Source organism: Labrus mixtus, chromosome 21 (assembly GCF_963584025.1).
Source record: "Labrus mixtus chromosome 21, fLabMix1.1, whole genome shotgun sequence".
Taxonomy (NCBI): domain Eukaryota; kingdom Metazoa; phylum Chordata; class Actinopteri; order Labriformes; family Labridae; genus Labrus; species Labrus mixtus.
The window spans coordinates 21,597,691-21,621,441 of NC_083632.1; the positions used below are offsets into that span (position 1 = coordinate 21,597,691).

Sequence of the window (23,751 nt, forward strand, 5' to 3'; positions counted from 1 at the left end):
CAAACTGTGATATTCTCAGCCATGGGAAATGATGATGTTCCTCCAGCTTCTCACATGTTCTGTTCTCTTGTGTAGCATGGATTTCACACCGGCCTTCGTTTATCTGGCGTGGTCCACCGAGCTGCGGCTCCAGGCCAGCCCTGAGGCCGTGCAGGTGGCCCAGAAGGCGAAGGCCAGGGCCAGCCAGGCCAGCCAGCCGGCCCCCCCACTGCCCTCTGGCCAGAGGGCAGTGGCCGATGCTCGGGCCCGGGTCACAGCGCTGGGAGGGGACCCGTCTGACCAGCGGCTCGTCCTCAGCAGGATGAGGGTGCTGTTTGGTCAGTACTGGGGTCAGACCTTCCAGTGGCTGCTGGCCAACGACGTCGGCTACACGGCCAACCTGCTGGCTGGCCACGAGAAGGAGCGTGAGGGGGGGGGAGACGGCAGCAGCCCCCTCACCTGCCACAAGGACTCCCTGCTGGAGTACGCCCGTCTCTTTCCTGCTGTGGTGGCGGCCATAGCGGTGAAGAGGAGGACGGGCACGGAGGCAGAAGGTCAGCAGGCGGTGGGCTTCGGGAAGCACGCCGCCCTGACCTACAGGGAGTTCTATGAGGCGAAGGATGCAGAGACCAGCAGGTATGAAGCAGGCAATGTGGGAACTTTGTGTGCACACAGTTTACATGATCTATCTATCTATCTATAAAACTTTGTTATAATTTCATCAGCTACAGGAATTGGCTGCGGAGCACGGCAGTGCAGCATCCTGCCTCCAGGTTGGCCATGTTGAGGCAGTATGTGGTGAAGAGGGACAGGGAGGCCTCCACCACTGCTGCCTCTTCCTCTGCATCCTTCGCCATGGCCCCTTCCACCAGACCCCCCCCCCAGAGGAAGAGAAGGGCAGTAGTCCTGTCAAGTAGGTTTCCACTCTCATTCAGTGTTTTACCTGACGCCTGCTTTCAAAGGTGCTTTAGCCTGTTCTCTATTGTTAACTGACAGCTAAAGAATTTTTTTTTTCTTGTGTCTCCAGGTTCCTCTGAGGATGAGGACGACCGGCTCATGGTGGAAGCTGCTGCTGTCGCCGAGCAGGAGGCTGCTGCTTCAGGTGAGTGTTTATTCCAGCTGTGTGTAAGGCCACAATGAGACTGTGTCTCCTAATTGATAATACATTTATTTTTCTGTGGTTAACAGCATCTCAGCCACCACCGCCACCACCACCACCACCACCACCACCACCGCCTGCTGCTGCTGTGGTGGTACGTCGGGCCCCTCCACAACACCCGCCTGCTGCTGTGGTGCTGGTTGCTCCTCCTCCTCCTGCGCAGGTGTGTTGTTGTGAAAGTTGAGTGTCTGTTTCTAAGTGTGTAGCTGTGCAGTTGAAAGCTGCAGCTCAGTGAACGTTGGGTTGTCGTTTCAGCTCCTCCTGCCTGCAGGCTGGAAAAGAAGCCTTCCCCCACAGCAGCAGGACTGGGTCAGCAAGGCCCTCTTTGTGACGGACAGGACGGGGAAGGCGGTCCTGGCCAACGAGCTGCAGCTGTGGTACCACCCGCCTGCTCCTCGCCTGGTCTACCTGCAGCGTCCCTCATCGCCCGACAGCTTCTTCCTGCGGCCCTTTTTCTTCTGGGCCCCGTACCGCATGTGGCAGTACCACCTGAAGTGTCCGAGATGCGAACGCAGGCTCACAGGCTGCGGAGTCTATAAGACGGTCCGCAAAGTTCTGGACACTGACGGTTGGTACTTCATGGCGACGGAGTACCTGGAGTGCAGGTAATGACGAGTAGGATCAGAATGTTTGTTGGTGCTGTATGAAGCAGAACACCAACACTAAGGTAAATCATGTGTAACTGTTGTCCCTCAGATACTGCAAGAAGAAGGTGTCTGGATGGGACAGGTGCGTGAGGGACCAGCTGCATCTGGAGCACCAGAACCTCTTCCCCGCCGTCATGACGTACAGGTAAACATTGGTTTAATTTAGTTTATTAGGATCCCCATTAGCTCCAGCAGGGCCCCACACATATTCAGAATTTACACAATACATCAAAGAGAACATCAAAAGCAAACCAAAGGAAGCAGCATACAAATAAAACAAGTAAATAAACAAGACTATCAAATAAACAAAACAAAAATATACTATAAATAAAAGAAAAAAATAGATAAAGAAAAATAAAATAAAAACAACACACTTAAGTGAAAGATTATAGTCCTGCAGACAGAGTGTTTTGAGTTATAGTCCCAAACATGAGCCTATTTCAACTTAAATGCAAAACTATCACCAATCACAGTCCTGTGTTCTCAAGTAGGGCCTCCCACACATCAGTCAGTCTCAGCAACAAACATGCAGTACTACATTGCAGTGCTGCTCACAGTTCTATGCTTTACATCAGCCAAGTGAAGGGTGTGCTGTTGACCTGTGAACCTGTCTCTGTGCTGCAGACTGGCCGTGGACAGGAAGGTGCTGGCCCAGATGAGCCAGCGCACGCTGGGCAACAGCTCCAGCCGCCTGCGCACCTTCCTGGTGAAACAGCACACGGAGGAGCGGTTGAGGCGCTGCCACCGCTACCTCCGTGTGTGCTATGGGTTTAAGGTCCCCGGGGTGCAGCTGCCTCCTCCTTCACCCCTGCCCCTGCTGGAGCCTGTCCCTGGCAGCAGCTGGCTGCTCTCCACCTACGCCAGGGACACCTTCAGCCGTATCGAAGAGCTGAGGGCGAAGGTCACCTCCACCTTCGGCTCCATCTTGAAGATGGACTCCACCAAGAAGGTGAGAAGGGTTCGGTGTAATTAAAAACTAATGGTGTGCTTAATATTTGCTGGCGACATGTAGCATCTGCCCCTTAACTGACGGACGAGGCACCTCTCCTCTGCAGGTCACCAGGAAGCTGGCCGGAGCCGACGCCCACACGGCCAGCTGGATGACCAGTGTGGGCAACGAAATGGGGCAGGTCCTCATCTCGGTGCTGACGGTGGCGGAGGGCTACAACGGGCTGCGGGAGATGGCAGAGGGCCTGCAGAACAGGTATGAGCGGGTGGGCAAGGCTCCTCCGTCCGTGCTCTACGTGGATAGAGACTGCTGCAGGCGGGACGGAGGGACCTGCGCAGCTGCTGCTCTCTTCCCCGCGTGGAAACACCTGGCCGTCAGACTGGACATCTGGCACTACATCCGTAGGTTGGCGGCAGGTGTGCACACGGAGAGCCACCCGCTCTACTCCTGCTTCATGCGGCGTCTGTCCAGCTGCATCTTCGAGTGGGACCCGGAGGACATGTCCCTCCTGAAGAGGGCCAAGCAGCTGGACCAGTCCCAGGGTCCGACCCCGACCATGAGGGAGATGGCTCTGCACTGTCGTCGGCGCACTCGCGGGGCGGCAGAGACCGAGCGTCTCCTGAGTGAGGCAGTGGAGGCGTACCGCAGTGCCACAGACACTATGGGCTTCCCACTGCTGGACTGGCGCCGCATGGAGAACATCTGGAGCACCCAGAGGATCCACGTCCCCTGTATCCAGGTACGGCTGCATCTGTTCTGACGTGAAGACTGTAGGTTAAGTATTTAAGTTTATAAAGTAGGTGTTGACTGATTCCGTCCTTCTCTCCACATCAGGATCCTCCTGGAGTTCCCCTTTACACCAGAACCCGTCAGGTGACTAAGGGGGGGGTGGTGCTCCCGGTGTACAGATGTGCCCGAGGGTCGACGTCGCTGGAGTCGTTCCACCTGCACCTCAACAGGTTCATCCCAGGTGAGTCTCTCTCTCACACTCTCACACACTCACACACACACACACACACACACACACACACACACACACACACACACACACACACACACACACACACACACACACACACACACACACACACACACACACACACACACACACACACACACACACACACACACACACACACACACACACACAAACACACACACACACACACACAAACACACACACACACACCGTACACGTGTGACTGTCACTGTTGTTTTACTTCTCCATGTGTTCATATTCCTGATGTCTCTCTCTCATGTTGCAGGCACCTCTGCAAGTGGTTGCCATTATCAGATGTTCCTGTTGGAGGGACTCACACAGTGGAACAACGACCGGTTCCATGCGGCGGCGGGCACGGTTGGGTCGGCTGCCAAGGTGTCCAGCAGCCGGACCCTGCACAGCCTCAGCCAGCTCAGCCAGGAGTTGTATGGGGTGCCGCTTGCTGAGGGCTGCAGGGAGCCTCTGCCGTATACAGGTAATAATGACAGCGCAACATGCAAAAGCTTAGTGTAGTCTTTTTATGAATAAGCGTCTACAAGTGTTAAGCCAGTGTTTCACTCGTCCATATTGTAGTAACCTAAGTAAATAGAAACACAGAAGAAGTCTATAACACTCAGATACTCTCTTTAGGTGAGCTGATCGGGGTCAGCTACCTGTATAACCAGACAGGGAAGGTTCTGCAGACCTTCCCCGATGACCCGGACGAGCCTGACGGGGACGAGGCTGGAGAGCACCAGGAGGAGGAGGAGGAGGAGGAGGAGGAGGAGGAGGAGGAGGAGGAGGAGGACATAGGACATGAGCTGCTGATGGCCTTCAACCCTGAGGAGGAGCCGTTTCAGCAGCCACAGCCACTGCAGCAGCCGCCACTGCTGCAGCCCCCTCTCCCTGCCCAGCCGGCCTGCCCTGGTGGCCAGGAGGAGCCAGGCAGCAGCTCTGGGGTTAGTAATGTTTAAGAGAAGCTACTTCTTCATGTTGGTCTGATGGCATGTTGAAGAAGTGATGGACTGATGTGCTCATGTTGTTTCTGTGTTCCAGAGCTGTGTTGACCCCAGCGGAGTGCCTGGCTACCAGCATGTGGTCCGGCTGGCCAAGTTTCTGGTGGAGCACTGCAGGAAGGGCTACATCAGCAACGCTGAGGTGGAGGAGGTGGTCAGGCTTTGGCAGAGCCTCCCCGATGCAGACAGGGCTCCTGTAGTGTATCCAGTGCGCTACAGGCCTGAGCTGACAAAGGGGAGGTTCAAGAAGGCCAAAGCCAAAACCACCACAGCGGCTCCGGGGATAGAGAGCCTCAAGCGGTACGTGTTTGCAGAGACCTGCTGTGTTCCACATCCAGCAGTCTGTGTGTTTCCATCCCACTAATCTCTCTCTCTCTCTCTCTCTCTCTCTCTCTCTCTCTCTCTCTCCCTCTCTCCTTCTCCTCTGCCTGGCCACAGCTGCCTTGCGGGGACCGGCAGCGGGCCGGCCACGTGGCCCAACACCAGCCGGCTGGTGGAGGCCGTGTTCCTGGAGCTCTGCAGCCTCCATCCCACCAGCAAGAGGCAGATGGGTTGCCTGATTAACCGCTGGGTCCTGGTTCTGAGGGACTATAATTCCATCAGGTATTTGACAACTAGCCACCCGGCCCTCAGTACCAGGACGCCCCTCCAGCTGTTCAACGTGAACCAGGCAACCCTCTCTCAGTGGTAAGACTCCCGTCCACTGTGCTTCATGACACACTCTCATGTTAAAGGTCCCTGTTCCACTCTAACTCTCCCTTTAATCTCCAGGCACCAGAGGTACTCGTCGAGACACGCGAAGGCCACCCTGGACTTGGCCACGCCCGCCCTACAGGCCCCTGCTGGGGCCCAGGGGGGCCTGGAGCAGCTGAGGACCAGGGAGAAGAACCTGGAGGGGATGGAGCATCCCCCTCCGGACCCGGGCTCCTCCATCTACTCATCTGAGCCCACACTGGAGCCGGAGCAGGAGCCCCCCGTCCAGGCTGCCCCCGCTGCAGCGTCCACCTCTGCTGCTGCAGCTGCTGCTGCTGCTGCTGCTGCAGCGTCCACCTCTGCTGCTGCGTCCGGCCCATACACGCCTCACTCCACTGCCTGGTCCAGGAAGAGGCTGATGGAGAGGCAGGCGGAGGCAGCGAGTAGGGGAGTGACTCTGAAGGTCAGAGCCCCCTCCATCAGCCGCTGTGGAAAGTGTGGGCTGAGGAAGATAAAGGAGACGGGCCACAGGCAGCTGAGGAGAGCCAACGGACAGAGGGTCAGCTTCTGCCCCTCAGCTGCCAACGGCCTCACTGCTGAGGCATGGCTTGTCTCCTTGGACCAGAGTTGATCTTCCTTGTAAATACTGTAAATAGTGTATGTTGTAAATAGTTTGTGTATACATCTTGTAAATAGTGTAAATAGTGTTTCTACTGTGTTGTAAATAGTTCCATCTCTGTGCTGCTTACGCTGTTGTGAAAATACCAATAAATGTCCAGTTTTACTCCGGTTACTTTAATCCTGTGTTTGACACTTTGCACTGTTACTCAAACAAGTGTCACCTTGAAGGGAAACTGTTATTTATAGACTATAGATATCGCCACCACAGTCACGTTCATAGTCTCTAAAGTGTTTGAACTTAATTAGTCAGATCTCTGTCAACTGAACAACAAAGGCACAGAGGGGTACCTCTTGGGGAAGCAGGGGGTCATCCTTCCTTGACCTGACATAACCTAGGCTCACAGGTGTTAAATGGGTGATCAAAGGGCAAGAGCTGATTGGACGAGAAGTTCAAACACTGGGTTTGAAAAGGTAAGAGAAGCTGCACAAACCTTCACTTGCCACAAACAGACTGAGAGCTGAGCTCAGGACCACAACGGAAACTTGTTTTTGACAAACTGTTTGGTGAGTTTAAACTCCTGTAACTTTTTTAATGTTTCTGAATGTGTAGCTCCATTCATTCCATGACATTGTTGTTGTTCTTCTGTCTTGTCCTCATGCAGGAATGGATGAACAGGAGCAGAGGGAGACGAGGGACAAAAGAGAGAAACGGAAGCAGATAGAGCAGAGGGAGACGAGGTTGGAGAGGAGAAGGGAGATGAAGGAGATCCTGGCCGACCGCTCTCGCAGCCCTCCACCACACCTCCGCTTTAAGAAGCCCTTCTGGCCTCCTGTTTTGAAGAAGAGAAGGAGAGGAAAGAAAGGTTAGTAAAAATGATTTTACATTATCGCACCAACAGTTGATGATGATAATGGTAGTAATAGTTCATATTGAGAATTTTTTTTTTCTCATCCAAAACAACAAATAATAAACCTGCTCTTTCTCCCTGTGTAGCTTCATCTGCCGTCAGAAAGCCCCCCCCCACCCGACGCCGTGCTCCTGCCCCCCCTAAAGACCCCCAGCCTGGCCCCTCCACGTCTTCCGCCCGTCTCCCCCCGCCCTCCATCTGCACTGCCTGCGGAGAGGCCACCTCCATCCTCGGCCACTTCTGGCACAAGCAGAAGGTCTTCTGCCGATCCACTTCCGGGGGTCAGACCCTGGAGAACTGGATGAGGACCAACGTGCCGAAGACCACCAGGTGGAGGTGGAAGGTCCAGCAGGAGGCCATCGACATCGGCCTCACGCAGACCCCCAAGGAGAGGACCTGCAGGCAGTGCGGCCAGAGGATGCTGGGGTCAACCGGCCACAGCATCCACAAGAAGACTAAGAGCACCTTCTGTGAGGCCAGCGACCCCCAGCGGAGGACAGTGGCGCAGTGGCTGGCAGAGGTCAGAACGCTGCCCGGCACCGGCCCTCTGACCAACAGGAGGAAGATCTGCTGCCGCAAGTGTCGGCAGCTCAAGGTGCGCTCGACCGGCCACAGCATCCACAAGAACACTAAGAGCACCTTCTGTGAGGCCAGCGACCCCCAGCGGAGGACAGTGGAGCAGTGGCTGGCAGAGGTCAGAGCGCTGCCCAGCACCGGCCCGCTGACCAAGGGGACGAGGACTTGCCCCAAGTGTGGCCAGAGGAGGCTGCGGTCAACCGGCCACAGCAGCCACAAGAACACTAAGAGCACCTTCTGTGAGGCCAGCGACCCCCAGCGGAGGACAGTGGAGCAGTGGCTGGCAGAGGTCAGAGCGCTGCCCGGCACCGGCCGGAAAGTGAAGGAGTGATTTTTAGATCATTGTTTGTGTCTTGCACATGGTATTGTATATATTTGATTCTATTTTTATTGCATGTTATTTAATGTTGATTTTTAAATAAATAAATAAAACAGTTTTTTATTGTACTTTGACTTTTCTTTTTAATCGATCTTATTTCATCTTTAACTAGATATGGATATAACATAACACAAACACAAGAGGAGGAGGTGTAACGCTCCTCGGATTGAGTGCGATTACAGCGCGCGGCCGGCAGAGGGTGCCAGTGGTTATTTTGATCTGATTGTTTTGATTCCCTCTCCGCGCTGCTTTGAGCTGCATTGAGGCGCTTTGGCCACACGGGGGCCCCCCGAACATCGGGCCCCATCCTTTGCGCAGGGGCCATGCTAATCTTCTCTGTATCGTTCCAATTTTAATAGATGTGTTAGAGAACTAACACAATATCTTTAAAAACCTTGTCTGAATATATAGGGCTATGTCCCATCACCTCCCTGACTCATGGTGGCTGCTAGAAACAGTTAAACTGCTTATTATCGATACAAGACAACACTAGAGAGCCGCCTGGGCTGGGTGCTGTACTTTGAGTTTTGTACCTGTAGGCCTATTGGCCCAGTGTGACCCACTGTTGTACGACCCAAGGTGGTTCTTTTGGACATCATCAGTGTTACGAGGGCATGATGGGAAATTTAGGCACATTAGGTCTACGTCAGACGATAGGGATTGGATGGCTATGCAAGCGGGAACAAAAGGCTGACTAGGCCCCTCCTCCGGCAGTCCTCCAGGACACTCTCTGGCCCCTCAGGGGTCGGAGGGGGTTGGTTGGGGTCAGAGTGTGTTGGTAGAGAGACACTATGGGAGATCAGGGAGTGGGTAGAGAGAGGGAGTGAGAGAAAGACAGAGAGCGACATGAGATACAGAGCCAGTTTGGTCTGGTTTTGCTTACGTCATTCTTCAAAACCGGAAGAGTTGAGAAACACTTTCGCAGCAGAGAAAACCTGCTGCGATCCTGGATCCTGCTTAAGAAAACAACAGAAAATACAACACGACAGGAACCAAGAAGACTCATCTAAACTTCAACCAGGAGCTGTGTTCACTTTAAATCCTCCCATGTGGCTTAAAATAACCAGCAAACATGTCTTTTTGGTCTGCTGCTAAATAACAGAGGATCTGGACTGAATCAAAGAATCTTATTCTATTCTTTTGGTCTGCTTGCTGCTTCTGAAAATGTAACATCTGTATCTGATTAGATGTCGGTTCAAATCTGCCATTAATGCCATTATTTTGTGTTTATATTATTATTATTTTGAGAAACCGTTTCCTTGCTCTTTTGTATTCAAAATAGTACCTGCAGTCCCATCACACTACCACTAGGTGTCGCTGTCTGATCAATCTTCAGGGGGGATTATGGGACGTCCCACTCCGGGATAGTAGCCTAACAGATAGAAAATCAAAAAGGCAGTTAGTACAGAGAAAACAACACACAAAGTGGCCTACAGAATAAGCTCATAACCGTAGCCTAGTTTGTTGTACACTAACTAACTAACTAACTAACTAATTAACTAACTAACTAACTAATTAACTAACTAACTAACTAACTAACTAACTAACTAACTAACTAACTAACTAACTAACTAACACCAGAGCAGACATGGCTCTCTGACAGTTGGAGCTCAGTGGTTGGGGAAAAAGCCGACCCAGCATTTTCAGTGACAGGCTAAATGAATGTACGTAACACACAGCCGAGAAGAGTTTACATCGTAACATCAATCCAGTTAGGCTAAAGCTGTTGTGGTGTTTTGAAAAACTCGGCATACACTTTGACTACTGCGGTGAAGCCAGCCGCTCCTCGAGTTTACCTGGTGAAGTGAGCCGCCCCTAAATCTGAAGTGCCCACGTATTCTGATCTTTATGGTAAATGCTCCGGACTGCAGAGCGAGCAGGAGTAACAGACAGAGAGAGCGAGTCCGTTATTAATCTCCTTTTCCAGACAAAAGTGATAAATGCCGAAGTCTTACCATAAAACTGACTATGAGATATACGTGTATGAAACGGGAGCAAACAAAATACTGTTCCGGGAATAGCTTCGGAGGTCGGTGAAATTAGTTTGAGAATAATACTGCGAGTCTGCGATAACTTCCGTTTTTCAAAATAAGGTGTTTTCCTGGGAAAAAAATATGTTCTTACATATATAGTCATTATAGTTCTTTCACTATAATGACTCTTTTTTCTGACTTTGATGTCTTATGATGATGATTGATGATAAGTAGACAATGATTCTGATATGGTTGGACTTCTTAGACTACATGCACAGGTACTATGAAGTACTTTTACTGTGTACTTTTTGAGAAATCCACTGTCAAAGTCCCTTATAAATCACTATAATTGTTCTTTTTTTCTGACTTTGATGTCTTGTAAAAAAAAATATTCTTCCATAAGTAGACAATGATTCTGATATGGTTGGACTTAGTACTTCTTAGACTACATGCACAAGTAATATGAAGTACTTTTACTGTGTACTTTTTGAGAAATCCACTGTCAATCAGACCCCGATCCCACAGACCACACCCACTGGCACCTGAAACAAAAGAAAGACGACACAGGGGACCAGGAACCAGCAGGGTCGTCACACGTAATTAAACATATATAAACAGTATAAATTAAAGGGCAGAGAAGAACATACCGAGGAGCAGAAAACATAATGAAGCAGTTTCATTATATGCATGAGGATCACTTACACAGGTTGTGTGCTGGTTGCAAGATCTACACGTGATACTGAATATTACCTGCTGCGTTCAAACACAATTTTACAAGTTGGCTGGCAGGAAAATCCACACACGCTGCGCTCATAAAAAAAAATCTGGGAATCTTTCCACAATTTTATACGAAACTAAAAATTAAATGATAGTATTGAGACAACATGGATGAGTCCAAGATCTGTTCGGAGTCATGAAAAGTTAAAACAGCTGGAGCTCTTACGCAGCTGAAATTAACTGATGATGATCAAACTTGTCAAAACAGTCAAAATGTGTATGTGAGATCTTTATTTTAAATTGTCTAATGCTTTTTTAGTTTCATCCCTTTAATTTATAAGTGTTAAGTTCTGTCTTAAATAGTTCTGTCTTGAGACGCGTTCCAGCAACACTTTTACACGATTACACGGCACACCTTTCATAATTTGTGATGATGTAAAAAGCGTACAAGCAGCGTCCGCCGCCGGTCACGCAATTTCTCGCGAGAGTTGCCCACTACAGCCATGGAGACGTGAACTGGCTGAATTTTTTTTTCCATTGCTGAGAGGAAATCATCCGTCTTGCAGGAAACGCTCACATTACGTCCAGGAGGGTCGTTGAAGAATTGAAGAGACAGCTTTCTGCTTGTGTGAGGAGATTTAAAGGTTCAGAAAAAGCGCTTTAATGTGAGCATGTGATGCGTTTAACTGAGTGTGCGCTTCCACAGGAAAAGACCCAGCTCCATGCAGACTCAGGAAACAAGTCGACTGCATGCATGAATCCGTCTGCATCGCTCGGGATTTGATTAGCAATTAAAGAAAACCAATAAAACAAGGTAGAAGTTGCACCTGCGTCCTGCTAATGTGACTGGGGGATGCATCCGGAGCGAAGTCACCCATGATCCCGGGCTGCGACCGTCTCCTCCTGGGCTGGAGAGGAGCCAGCAGGTCGCCCCACGTCCGCCGGCTGTTTGTTGGACTTATGTCAGGGGATCATTCCTAATTTTTTACTAACAGACTGCAAGTATCACCTTCCAGGGAGAAAATGGACACGATGTGCGGACAGAATGTGGAGCCCATCGACATCACGAAAAGGTCCCAAACGGAACCCAGGCTGGGATGACGATGGAACAGGAGATTTGCGGCTTTAAGGTTACTGAGGTGCTAGATGTCCCGCCTCCCTCCAGGTGAGACAGAGGCACACACACACTCTGTGCTCATCCTGTGCCCAGAGACATGGATAAACTCACGGTGATCTCAGGATGCCTCTTCCTCACTGCAGACATCTTTGCCATCGCCAGCATCGTCAACCCGGACTGGATCAGCACCGGAGACTCAGCTGGTAGGATGTTAGTTATCTCTTCTAAAGAAATGGAAACTAAGGTTAGGCTACGTTTTTAGGTGACAGACAGCAGTAAAAACAATGTGTGTCAGAGGTCAGTAAAGATGGGATATTGTGAAAGAGTGACTAGACTGAGATTTCAGCTGATTTCAAAGAACTTAAAGGCAACAGTTACACACAAACCATACTAACTTTCCAATGGAGTGTATCCCCTGTGTGTGACTTTTTAACCCTTTAATGTAACAACAGTACACAAGTTTAGATCCAAAGTGTCCTCCGTGGGTGAGTCAGCCTCTTAATGTTAGCCATTAAGCTCAAATTAACTTAAATAACACACAAAGTTTAAACAGATTTTGTCATATAACATGTTTGATTTCAGTTTATATGTTAGGATCTGTAGTTTTCTGTTTGGTTGAAAGAGGAATGGATCATCTGGGAATGGGGGGACACTTTGTTGAAGCACCAATCAGGGTTTTAATCCTTTCATCAAAATGTGACCATAGTTACCAAAACTACCATCAGTCAAATCTGTTCATACCAGACCTTTCCCCAGATGAAATATGTTTCTTTTTTCTCTTTAAAAAAGTGGTACGCAGAATAAGCAAAGCCCTCTTATAATATCGCTATTCATAATGGTAAGGCTTTGGATTACAGCAGGACCAGAACCAGCATCTTTTGTAGTCGAGGAATTCTTCTTCCCTGTAAAATCTGAGTTCCTACATTACCCACAATGCATCTTACAAACGTTTAGGTAGAGTTTAAAGGTGTTCCATGCTAGAAGCAGCTAATATAGCCATGAACTGCTCGCCATAATCAACGATGAGAAGTGGACCTTCTTCTCTGCACTACCTATTTATTTTTTTTTTTTTCATTTTCAAACTTTTACTCCAACTCAGACTCAAGTGACATCACTTGAGGCAGTTTATCAGATGTTAAATGGCTCCAACCTGAGGCAACACAATGCTCTATACAACAACCTGAGGATCATTTCACCAATTTGATTGTTTCATGTTCAGTCGTAGATATGATAATAATGATGGTATAAGACAAGAGATTTCAAATCGTGTTTTTAAGGCATTTCAGATAAATGAGTTATTCACCACCAAATGACAGTTGTTAGGTCTGAAATGATGTTCCTGATGTTTTCTCATATTAGCTTGTTTGGGTATAAAAAGAATGATTTTATTAGCAGTATGATTATTTAACAGTTCAGCCAATAATTACTATCACTGTATTGAAGCATTGACCCAATCTTACTGTCTTCTATTAACAGTCAGGCCCCGTTTTTATTGCAAAAGATTCATATTCAGATGCAAAGTCCAAAAGCTAAACACTGACTGCAACTGATGCAACCTGCAAACAAACCTCTTCAGTGTATGCACAGCTGCATAAAGCACATAACCAGCATGCACACTTTTTGTCACAGGGTCTCGTTTGTTGTTAAAAAAAAAGACTCAAGTTTAGTAAGTAACGAGCAGTTCTCTTGACTCGTGATTAAAGTATTTCACACTCTGAATCTGTTTTCACAAATGAACTAAAGTACGTGGTGTTGTGAAATGAATGTGCTTACTTTACTAAAAGCCCATTTTTCCTGTTTAATTATCCAAACAGTAATCACCTGAAGGCAGGAAGTGTTGATGGGAATGAAGATGCAGTGTGACTTTTAATTAGGCCTTCTGGGAGAGTAATGTTTTCTGCCTGGAGGATTAAAACCTCCTCAGGCTCACTCATGATGACGTATTTTATTTTGGCTGCGAGTGCTCAGTGTGTATGTAGTGGTCAAAGGCAGAGAGAGAGAAGCATTGTGGGAAAATGAGTGGTTCATACTTTTCTGTCAAAGTTTGCCTCTACATTAAGCTCATCAAGATGTATTTAAACAGAAGTGGAATAAAGACTTCTCTCTCTCTCTCTGTGAAGCTGCGTGACATTATGTAAAAATGTTTGTTTGCTTACTGAAGTGTTTAGCGGAGAGATTTGAAGCAGCAGGAGCGTCTAGGTTTATGAAGTCTTCACAAAGTAAAAGTTCCCACACATACAGTCGCACACACACTTCTCACTAATGTGAACACAAGTGCATCGGCAAACATCTTATATCACAGCTGGCAGGCTCACTCAGAGGTAAACAAATGAAACCATTGCCATGTGGTTGCTCGGGTGGGAATCCCCACTCTCTAGTTTTATTTGACTGTTTTTTTAAGGATTAAGAATAGTAAGAATGTTGTAAGAACGACACCTTAGCATTCATTTTTTTTGGGCGTTTCATGCCTCTGTTGTAGAGCAGAGAGGAGTGGATCGAGGAGGGAATGACATGGGGCAGTGGGGTTGGAGTTGAACCCGGGCCGCCTGCTTTGAGGACTATAGTCTCTGCTAGGCCATCCTGTGCCTAGCATTCAATTCTTTTGGTCATTCTTGTCCCTTAAATCAGTGGTTCCCAAAGTGGGGTTCGTGAGACACTGGAAGGGAGGGTCGCGAGATGCCTTCCAAAAACAAATACAAACTGGAAATGAGTTGAAATGACATATTTTACCCTTTATTGTGAAATTACATACAAAAATGTTGTTCTCTTAGTTTAAGGCTGTTGTGTTTGTTATAGTTGTTCTAATGTCAGTGTTTGGATCGGCCCAGTAGTGTGTGCTGTTGTGTGCAGTGTTAAGCTTTAACCACTTCCAGGGACAGAAGGGGTCCCTAGTCTCTCGTTATTTTGGGGGTCGCAGGATGAAAAGTTTGGGAACCCCTGCCTTAAATCAGCTCTGAGGCCAACAAGCAGCATTATTGTGAATTTGAAACCACCCCTTGTACAAGATCCCATATTGTGCTCAGCAGACTCACAACGACAAAATCGAAAATTCGACTTTGGACTTAGTCAAAAAGTTAAACATATTTTCTCCACCCTGTGTTTGAACTGGACCAGTCCTTTGGGCTTCTCGTTTACCTCCATTCCATTTTCAACAAATAATCCTCGCTTGAGAATAAAGAAATGAACAGCTCCTCTCTTTTTCCAATCTTGGAACCCATCAGCCATCGGCAAATAATGACATATGCCTTTGGGAGCGACAGTCAGTGTTTCCAGCGTAGCGTAGCCTTTGTTGCTTTTCTTTTATAATATCATTCTGAAGTTGCTTTTGCTCTTTTTCAGTTGTTTCTTTTTGCTTTTGTTTTTCAGTTGTTGCTCTATTAATCATATTGAACAAAAGCACTCTCTGTAATAATTGGATGAAGCACTCTGGTTGGACATCAGAGTCCAGTATGAAGGGAAATGGATGCACTGCTTACATTGCCCCCCCCCCCCCCCCCCCCCCTGTGGTCTGAGAGGATGTGTTTAGAGGGAACAGGATGTCCGGTGTGTAGGGGGGTGAATGGTCAGCCTGCAGGAGGCTGTGGTTCAGGCCACCAGTCCCCTCCTGGTATCATCGACCAGAAACCACACCCATGATCAGGAACTGGAGCCGTTTCAAGCCAGTGATGAATATTTAAAGGCCTGATTGTATTTTGATGCTTTGACGGATAACGTAGTAGCATTAAGTGGAATAGTGTGGGAAGTGTTTTTAGAATGGTCTGTTGTTGGTTTATTTTGTCCCCTTTTTACATGCTTTACTCATTATACTCACATATGTGAATCAACAGGCTAAAGAACAAGGTGTTTATTCAAAAGACACACAATTACAAACATCTCCGGTGCCTCCCTGTGTTTTTCCTGCACTCTTTGTGATATTGGTTTCTTGTAATTTTGGCCCATCATGACAATTATGTTAATTCTTCTGTTGCCTGGTTTTTAAATTGTCCTGAATAAATCCATAAAAATGTGTAAAAAGCTCCTATGTCTGCTCGTCGGGGCTCTAACTGTGTGCTAAAGATAATAAGTAAGAAAAAAAGGAGGGAGACTAAAGAATAAATTAAAGTGTGGGAGGATTTAATTATGCATTTATTTGCTGTGTGTTGTGAGGGGTCTTCTGTGTAGTCGGACTGGATGCAGAGTTTGGCTGACGCAGACTGCTGATTTGTGTGTGTGTGTGTGTGAGTGTGTTTGTGGTATGAAAAAGCCCACCCACAGTCAGCTGATATCACCCACCAGGGGTTTGTGCTACAGGAGGAGGACAGATGATTTGCCGCCGGATGTAGGGTCATTGATTTTTTATTTTTTTTGTATTGGTTGTTAGTCCTACACTTTGTCTCTCTCTCTCTCTGTCTCGGTTGGGTGGTTCATGTAAGAAGCCTGAACCCGTTTGACGTCATACATTAATCTCAGGGGGGGGTGTGGGGAAACAGAAGGACTCCTGGGAGGTCATAATATCTCCCAGTAAGAGTGAATATGAGTGAATGATGTCATGTTGTTGGGCATAAAACTGAGTTTGTTATTTCGTAAAGTCACATAACGGGCTGCGCTAATGCCAGCTATAAGCTGAATTTCATATAACAGGCCCAATTTTCATTAGACTGAGATGAGTTATTATCTTCAGTAAGGTCCTTTGATTTTGCATTGGCTAAAATGTACAACCAAACTCATGCCACCAAAGTCTGCCCAGAACCTGGGTTTTCATGATTGATGACCAGCTAACACTTAAGCTTCGATTGCCCGGTCATGTCGATTTGCCCTGTACAACATCAGGAAGATCAGACCTTACTGTTCATCTCCTTACACTGGCTCCCAGTTACTGCTCACATCAAATTTAAAACTCTGTTGCTCGCTTACAAAACAGCGACTAAAACGTCTCCTCCTTACTTTAACTCTCTGATCCAGGTCTACACTCCCTCCCGCCCACTACGCTCTGCCAACGAAAGGTGTCTGATCCAACCTTCACAACAGGGTCCTAAGTCTCTGACTAGACTCTTCTCCTCTGTCGCCTCCCGGTGGTGGAATGAACTTCTAAACTCCATTCGATCTGCAGAGTCCCTCTGCACCTTTTGAGAAAAAGCTAAAGACCCAGAAGAATCTGTAGAATCTGTACTTTGAGGTCTAGATTTTAAGTAAGGGAAGGGGTTTGGGTTTCTGTTTGTTGTATGCTTGTAGCCAGATCGCATATCAGCTGGATTTGTAGTATAAAGAAAAACAGCCATATGGAGAGCAGGAATGGCATCCCGGCTCCTATGGGCCGTAGTTTGACGAAGATTTATTTATCTTTTAAAAGAGATAATCTGCATTGCAAGTGCAGCTTCCAATCTGTTCCAATCCAACTTGACCATCAGATTTGGGTTGCAAAAGCCAGTAATAATTTGATATCTCAAATTCACCAGAACTTATCAATGCAACCTCCATTTAAAACACAAGCATCTTAAAAGTTGTTTTCTTCTCCTCATGAGGACAGACCTGACAAAGATTGAATTTTACTTTCTACAAATCTGCATCATGATTTTATATTTGGCAAAACTTCAGATCAGTTAATTGCAAGTAATTTGATTCCTTTTCCGGGTTTATGCCTCTGTTTTAGTGAACCCACTGTGTAACTTTGTATTTCCAGATGAACTAAAACACACTAGAAACAGATGATTGGCTGTTACACCTGAGGGGATATAATAATAATATTTCACTTTGCTTTTGAGCTGAACACATGGTTGCCTCTGAAGATGCTAACTGGGCTGCTAGCTTTGGCTAGTAGGCTTTTGGGCGAGCAGCTGGTTATACCTAAATGACTGAGATGTTGGCTATCATTCCAAGAGGCATACATCGTTAACAGGTGATAAGGGATCAGTACAAGAATTGAGTTCCAGCAAGTGTAGCCTTTTTTCTGCGCTGAGTTTTCTAATGGATTATTGTTAGACAGTGGACTGCATTACTCAATCACACAGGAAATGTTTGTTTTTTAAAAACGTTTTATCCCTCTCTGTCTTCACCCAGGCTCTCTGACTGTTGGATTGGTCCGACAGTGCCAGACCATCCACGGCAGAGACCGGATCTGCATCCCCCCGCAGCTGCCCCCCGAGTGGATCACCACCCTCTTCTTCATCATCCTGGGCATCATCTCCCTCACTGTCACCTGCGGGCTGCTGCTGATGTCGCGCTGGCGCCGCGAGGCTGCCCGATACGCCCGATGGATCGCATTCACAGGGAGTAGGTTCTCACAATAATATTAAATCCTCTTTTTTTTTTTATGTGGATAAAAATCTCTGAATGTACCCTGATGCAAATATTGTAAAGTCTTGGACTATTTTAAGCCGATTAGGAATCAGAAGACAACTTTGAGGGCGAGTCAAAAGAAGTCTTTTAAACATCAAATGTTGCACTGAAAGAATTAAATAAGTAAGATATCTTATGTCTGTGTCTTATATTTCAGTGGCAACATTGCTTTAACATCACTCTAACCCTCTTTAGCTGTAAAGCAGAAACCTAACCCAGTTTCAGGCTAAATTCATTATCCATTAGTGTACATACCTGGTATTATTCTATTATTGTATTTTTTCTGCCTTTATTTAACTGATGTACATATGTTTGATTCTTAACTTCTTGTTATTTTTTATAATTATATTCCTGTTTTCTTGAACTGTTGTAACGAAAAAATTTCCCCCATGGGGGATTAATAAAGTTCATCTTTATCTTTATCATTATAGTTCATAAAGAGAGAAGCTACTTGAAAATCCCCAGTATAAATGAAGCTGACCTCAACTTTTAGAATCAAGCATTTCATTTTGGGAAAGCTTTTAGTCTTGTAATAAAGAACAGCCAGGAGAAGGGACTGCTCAGAGGCTGCCATAATTGATATGTGAAGGTTTCTATTTTTACAGCAAAGGGACAGAGTTTGTTTAAAAAGAGACGGTTAGAGCAGCAGCTGTGCTTCACTCGGCCCTATATACCAAAAAATATGAAAAAGACGAGAAATTACTGGATATATCCGACCACGATCAGATCATGATTTCTGTCTGTGTCACTTTAGAATGAAATTAATTAGCATTGAAGATCAGTTAACATTAAAGACAGCATCTCTTATAATCTCATGTAACTTCACAATGTATTCTATACGTTGTATATTATGGTTTTGATTAAGAGAGAGTCCTAGCAGCAGGAAAGTACAAACTGTACATTTAAAGTTTCAAACAAAGCAATTTTGAACAATTAAACCCTTTTTTTTTTTTTTAGCTGTTAACCATGTTATCCATAACTTAGAGATATTTCACAATGAATCTGTTTTCAATCGATGATTTGTCTATTCCTCTGAGCTAATATGTAAACTGTTTATCCAGCTATTAAATCTGTTTATCGATTGATTTTAGCTAATGCTTCTGTTACATTATATATTGTTATATAACTGCAAATCTATTACATTGAGCTACTGCTCTAACTGTGTATCAGTAACTTTTAGGTTATGTGACTGTTCTCACTGTATCTGTAACTTTAAGCTAACTTCACTGATCTGTTTTCCCATTTTAAGCTAACGCTACTATAAGAACTGTTAAGCTACTACTTTAAGCTAATGTTACTTTTTTGAACTGCTTAGCTATTACTTGTAGCTTAGAGAAAAAAATGAACTGTTTTGTTGTTACTTTTTACTAACCTTGCTGTTTTTTCATCCTTAACTTTTATTGAACCTTTCCGTTCTGTTTAGCCGTAGCTTTAAGCTAACATTACTGTTCTGATTGTTTATCTGCCACTCTTACTGAACGTCACTGTTCTGTTTATCTGTAATGAACAAACATTACACTTCATACTATCCGTAACTCTTTGCTAACATTTCTGGTATAAGTGTTTATCCCTTATTACTTTTAGCTAATGTTACTATTTGAACGGCTTGACTGTTACTTTAAGCTAACAAAACAAATTGGACTGTTTCTCCAACATATTTTAACCGTTTAGCTTTTACTTTAAACTGACACAAGTTTATTGGCTGTTTTTTAAAGGCTTTATATGCGATTTTTCACACTTAAATAAAGTCCTATCTTCAGTTTGTTGACATCGCCCGGACGGCCGGCTGACTCCTCCCCTCATGTATAAAAGTTGTTTAATTGAGGGACTAGAGAAAAGAAGAATAACATACTGTACTCACTTCTTAACTGTGTTTCTAGATCACGCTCATTTCAGGTAAATTTACATGCAGTGTGAAGATACGAGCATAATAAAGATCACTAGCATTAGCATGCTAACACAACAATGCAGCGCAAGTTGTTTTGGTTTCATGCTGGTGCTCAAGGGCGACAACTGCTGGATCAAAAAATCACATATAAAGCCTTTAACGTTTAGTAAAGTATTTTTACTGTTCCTACAACTTCAACCATTGAGCCATTGCTTTTAGGAAACTGCTTTAAACTATGGTCTGTTCATTTTAGCCTGCTGTTTAATTTACCTGCTAACTGCTAACACACATTTGTCTGACAATCTTTCCTTGTGCTGAGTTACTGGTCTAGTAATGTTGATGTTGATTCTTCTTACCTTTTTGTTTTCCTCTGTCACAGTGGTCCTGTTTTGTATGGCTGCATTGATTTTCCCAATTGGCTTCTACATCAACGAGGTCGGAGGACAGCCATATAAACTTCCTAACAACACAGTGGTGGGCTCCTCATATGTACTCTTCGTTCTTTCCATATTCTTCACGATAGTGGGACTACTGTTTGCTGGGAAGGTGTGCTTGCCTGGCTGACACATCCCTCCTCTTTCTGCATCTTTGGAGAAACATCATCGGAGGCTAATGTATTTTTTTTGTTTTTTTTAAACGAAAGGACGTTTCTGTGGAAAACTCAAGAAATCACAAAGTGAAGCATCTGTGTTCGTGTTGTGCTTCTCTCCATCTGGATCATTTTTTTTGTCTGATGTGCAGAGACTGAGCTGGTGCAAAGAGCTCTGCAACGGCCTTCAGTTTTGTCCATACTGATGGACAAGTATGAAGTGGTGAACAGACGGGAGAATATTGAAAACCATGATAGAAATGGATTAAAACACCAGGATTTCAAGAGAGGCCTGCGGTATTATCCATCACCTTAAAACGTAATGACAGATAACAGATAAGCCTGTCTTCTTTAATCCCGTCTGAGATGCCTGTTACTGAGATAAGACTGATGTCAGGCTTCTGGCTGCACCAAATATTGCCAGTATTCTCCAATATGATGGAGGTTCTTCCCTGAAACATCAACATGGACACTGTAATATATCACATGAAGTTTCACCTTTTTGACACATTCTATTTATTTGTTTGAATGTTCAGTTTTTGTTCTTTTGTAAAGGTATTTTTTATTAAAGGGCCTTTTAGTAATCGCAGAGTTTCCCTGCTATTGAAATGTGTAGTCAATCACTTTGCCTTAAACAGCTCATGACCTTAAAATAACTCTACATCATTGAGTTTCATGGAATCAAACTTGACATCCTGGATGTTACTCTGGTATGTTATGGATAAATGACATTGCAAAAAAAAAATTGTATGGTGTTGGTTTAGCAAGCTTGTCAATCAAACTCTTCTTTTGACAGTGAGTCAATTCAAACTGGGGTCGCATCCGTTCAGACTCAGGGGTGTACTAAGAAGAGGGAGTGTTGGGTAGACATTAGACAAGGTATTATAGGTCTTATAGGTATTTTTATTTCACAAAAGGGGGCTTTAAATTATCCTGATGACTAATTAGCCACAGTAACTCCTCTAATAATAACTTTATTTAATACTTTTCACGTTGGGTTCAAAGAACAAAACCAGAATGGAAACACTAAAAAATGAAGATTAAAATATCACTTCATGAAAAAAGTAGCAATAAAAAACAACCAAATCAGTTTGATAAGAAACATTATTATTAAAAGTGTTGACCCACAATGTTACTTTAATAATACCACAAGATGAAATGATGATGCAGATACAGTACAGTGGCACAGACTGTGCATCATGTTGCAGATTTTTGCAATAAGAACCGACCTTCATTCAGTTAGTGATGTAAAATCTGAACCCCCCCCCCTGCATTCTCCTCATTGTTTCCAATACAAACACTTAAAATTTCACTTAGCAGATCATCCATGCTCTGAATGATAATGATATGTCTGAATTCTGTGTCCTAATTACAGTCTGTTTTACATCACTGGTATTACTGATAGAAAGCAGTCTGTAGGTGATTGTAAAAAGTCTCACTTAATGAAGTTCTATTTGGTTTGGCTGGTTTGATGTAGGCCTATTCTTCTTCATGGGACGGTGTTTGATAACTAACTTCCTTGACTTCACTGTTGAAGTCATCTTAATGTGCAGCCTCTGCAAAGGAAGTACATTAAAGACACTAAATCAAGTGATCATTTAAACAATCCAATGAATTAATTCATGCATCACCCTGCCTTTCTGTTTTGCAGCAAAGTGGTTGCTAATATATTTCAGTATACCCTGTCATTGGTGTTGATTCTAACAACAATACAGGAGAGCCTTGGTTAAAATATCAGATGATAAATACTGTACTTATCTGATTTGTTAACATACCTTTGTGACACCTTCTGACGAAGACAGCTCAAGTATGTCTAACTGACTTCCTGATCCCCCCCCTTTAGACCCTCTGTTACAGCTTTGTTATTATCAGTGATGTAGTGAATGTATTGTTCACCTTCTGAAAGTTTTTTCTGTACTAAACACTGTATCATGAAATGACTGAAACTAGTTTGTTTTATACATTTTGGGAGCTGATGCCGACTTTGTTTCTGTGTACATGAAGTGACAGCAAGCCTTTGTCTTTTTCTAATAGCACTGTAATGTTGTTGAATGAGCATGGACGATCTCATGTCATTAAAAATAACTTTTTAGAAGGTTGATTCTCTTGTCTGTTGCATATTAATTTAATTTAACTCTATCATCTGTGACGTTGGTGTAGGCTGGTGCACGCAAGGGGTCGAGAACGAGCAGGGAGACGTGATTGGTTCATAAAAATCGCCCCGAGTGCAGACAATGGTCGAAGTTTTTTCAGGCTCACAACTGCTACAGATGACGGATTTTCTTCGTTCCTTTTTCAGAGCACATGAATTATTAATTTCTGTCAGGACCTAAAGACAAATTCAAGCAAAATGTTTAAAAGTGTATCTGGAGAAAATTACCAACCCTGCCTTTAAGACTATATTCAGATTTTAAGTGAGAGAAAAAAAAGATACAGACGAGTTAGCAGTAGTAAAGATGCATCATCACAACACATAAAATAGCAGTTTGTTTGATATTAGAAAACCAACATGAATCCTTCTGTATTTTTGTTTGAAACTTCAGGAGACTGAAAGCTTTTCTGAGTTTAAATTCCTGAAATTTTTCCACAATCTATTTAAAAAAGGGACACAACTCAAGGCTAAGTATTAGAAATGATAATTATTTTCATAAAAGCACATACTGGAGATATATGAACTTCATCTATTGACCAACACAAATACTGAGTTTCCTGCAGATGCTTTTTCCTGTAGCGTGTATCTGCAGTGAGGCAGAGCTTGTTTACTGCAGTATCACACACCCACTTCTTATCTACTGTGTACACAGATGCACAGGATGTTTAGGTTGCCATGGGAATGCCTTTGAGGAGTCTTTCACTCTGGTTGACAGTTGCCTGAATCCAGTATTGTGTAGATGGTTACCTCCCACCCAGAAGTCACGTATTCAAACCGCCTTTTGACCTTCAAAACAAATCTCCCTGTCAAAGAGCTGCTACTTTAAACTGTGCAAATACTTTTCTGTCAATGTGTCAACTTTGTGCTTTCTTTTTTTGGGGGGAAAATGTTGCGATATTCAGAGCAAGGAAGAAAAAAAAAAAAGGAGACATCAGAGTAATGAATAGCTTCTTTCTCTCCGCTGTGGAAAACTGCCAGGTAAAGTTGGATTCCAGAGGAAAACTGATTTAACAAAGGACCCATGTTGACATCAACAAAATTGCATCTTTGGGAAAAATATTGAATAATATTTACTAACCAACTTCTATTAGACA

At 45.0% G+C, this 23,751-nt stretch overlaps 1 protein-coding gene, 1 long non-coding RNA gene and 1 pseudogene across 7 annotated transcripts; 1 reads left to right on the forward strand and 2 right to left on the reverse strand.

Annotated features, from left to right (window-relative positions):
* Positions 1-221: 221 nt before the first annotated feature.
* On the reverse strand, positions 222-11,052 carry LOC132955220 (uncharacterized). Of its 6 annotated transcripts, none has more exons than XR_009665911.1 (3): positions 10,364-11,052; positions 9,192-9,278; positions 222-482 (listed from the first exon to the last, which is right to left on the reverse strand). It is a non-coding gene; the product is annotated as an uncharacterized LOC132955220 (long non-coding RNA). The 6 variants fall into 6 exon arrangements; XR_009665908.1 differs by lacking the exon at positions 10,364-11,052 and adding an exon at positions 9,661-9,976; XR_009665912.1 differs by lacking the exon at positions 10,364-11,052 and adding an exon at positions 9,703-9,975.
* LOC132956028 (U6 spliceosomal RNA) lies at positions 8,211-8,285 on the reverse strand (annotated as a pseudogene).
* Positions 11,053-11,108: 56 nt separating the features above from the next.
* On the forward strand, positions 11,109-23,558 carry LOC132955219 (uncharacterized protein C16orf52 homolog A-like). The gene is made up of 3 exons (XM_061027974.1): positions 11,109-11,916; positions 17,750-17,962; positions 20,296-23,558. The coding sequence occupies exons 1-3, from the start codon at positions 11,811-11,813 to the stop codon at positions 20,478-20,480; spliced, it is 504 nt and encodes a 167-aa protein (XP_060883957.1). The 5' UTR covers positions 11,109-11,810; the 3' UTR covers positions 20,481-23,558.
* The last annotated feature ends 193 nt before the right edge of the window (positions 23,559-23,751 follow it).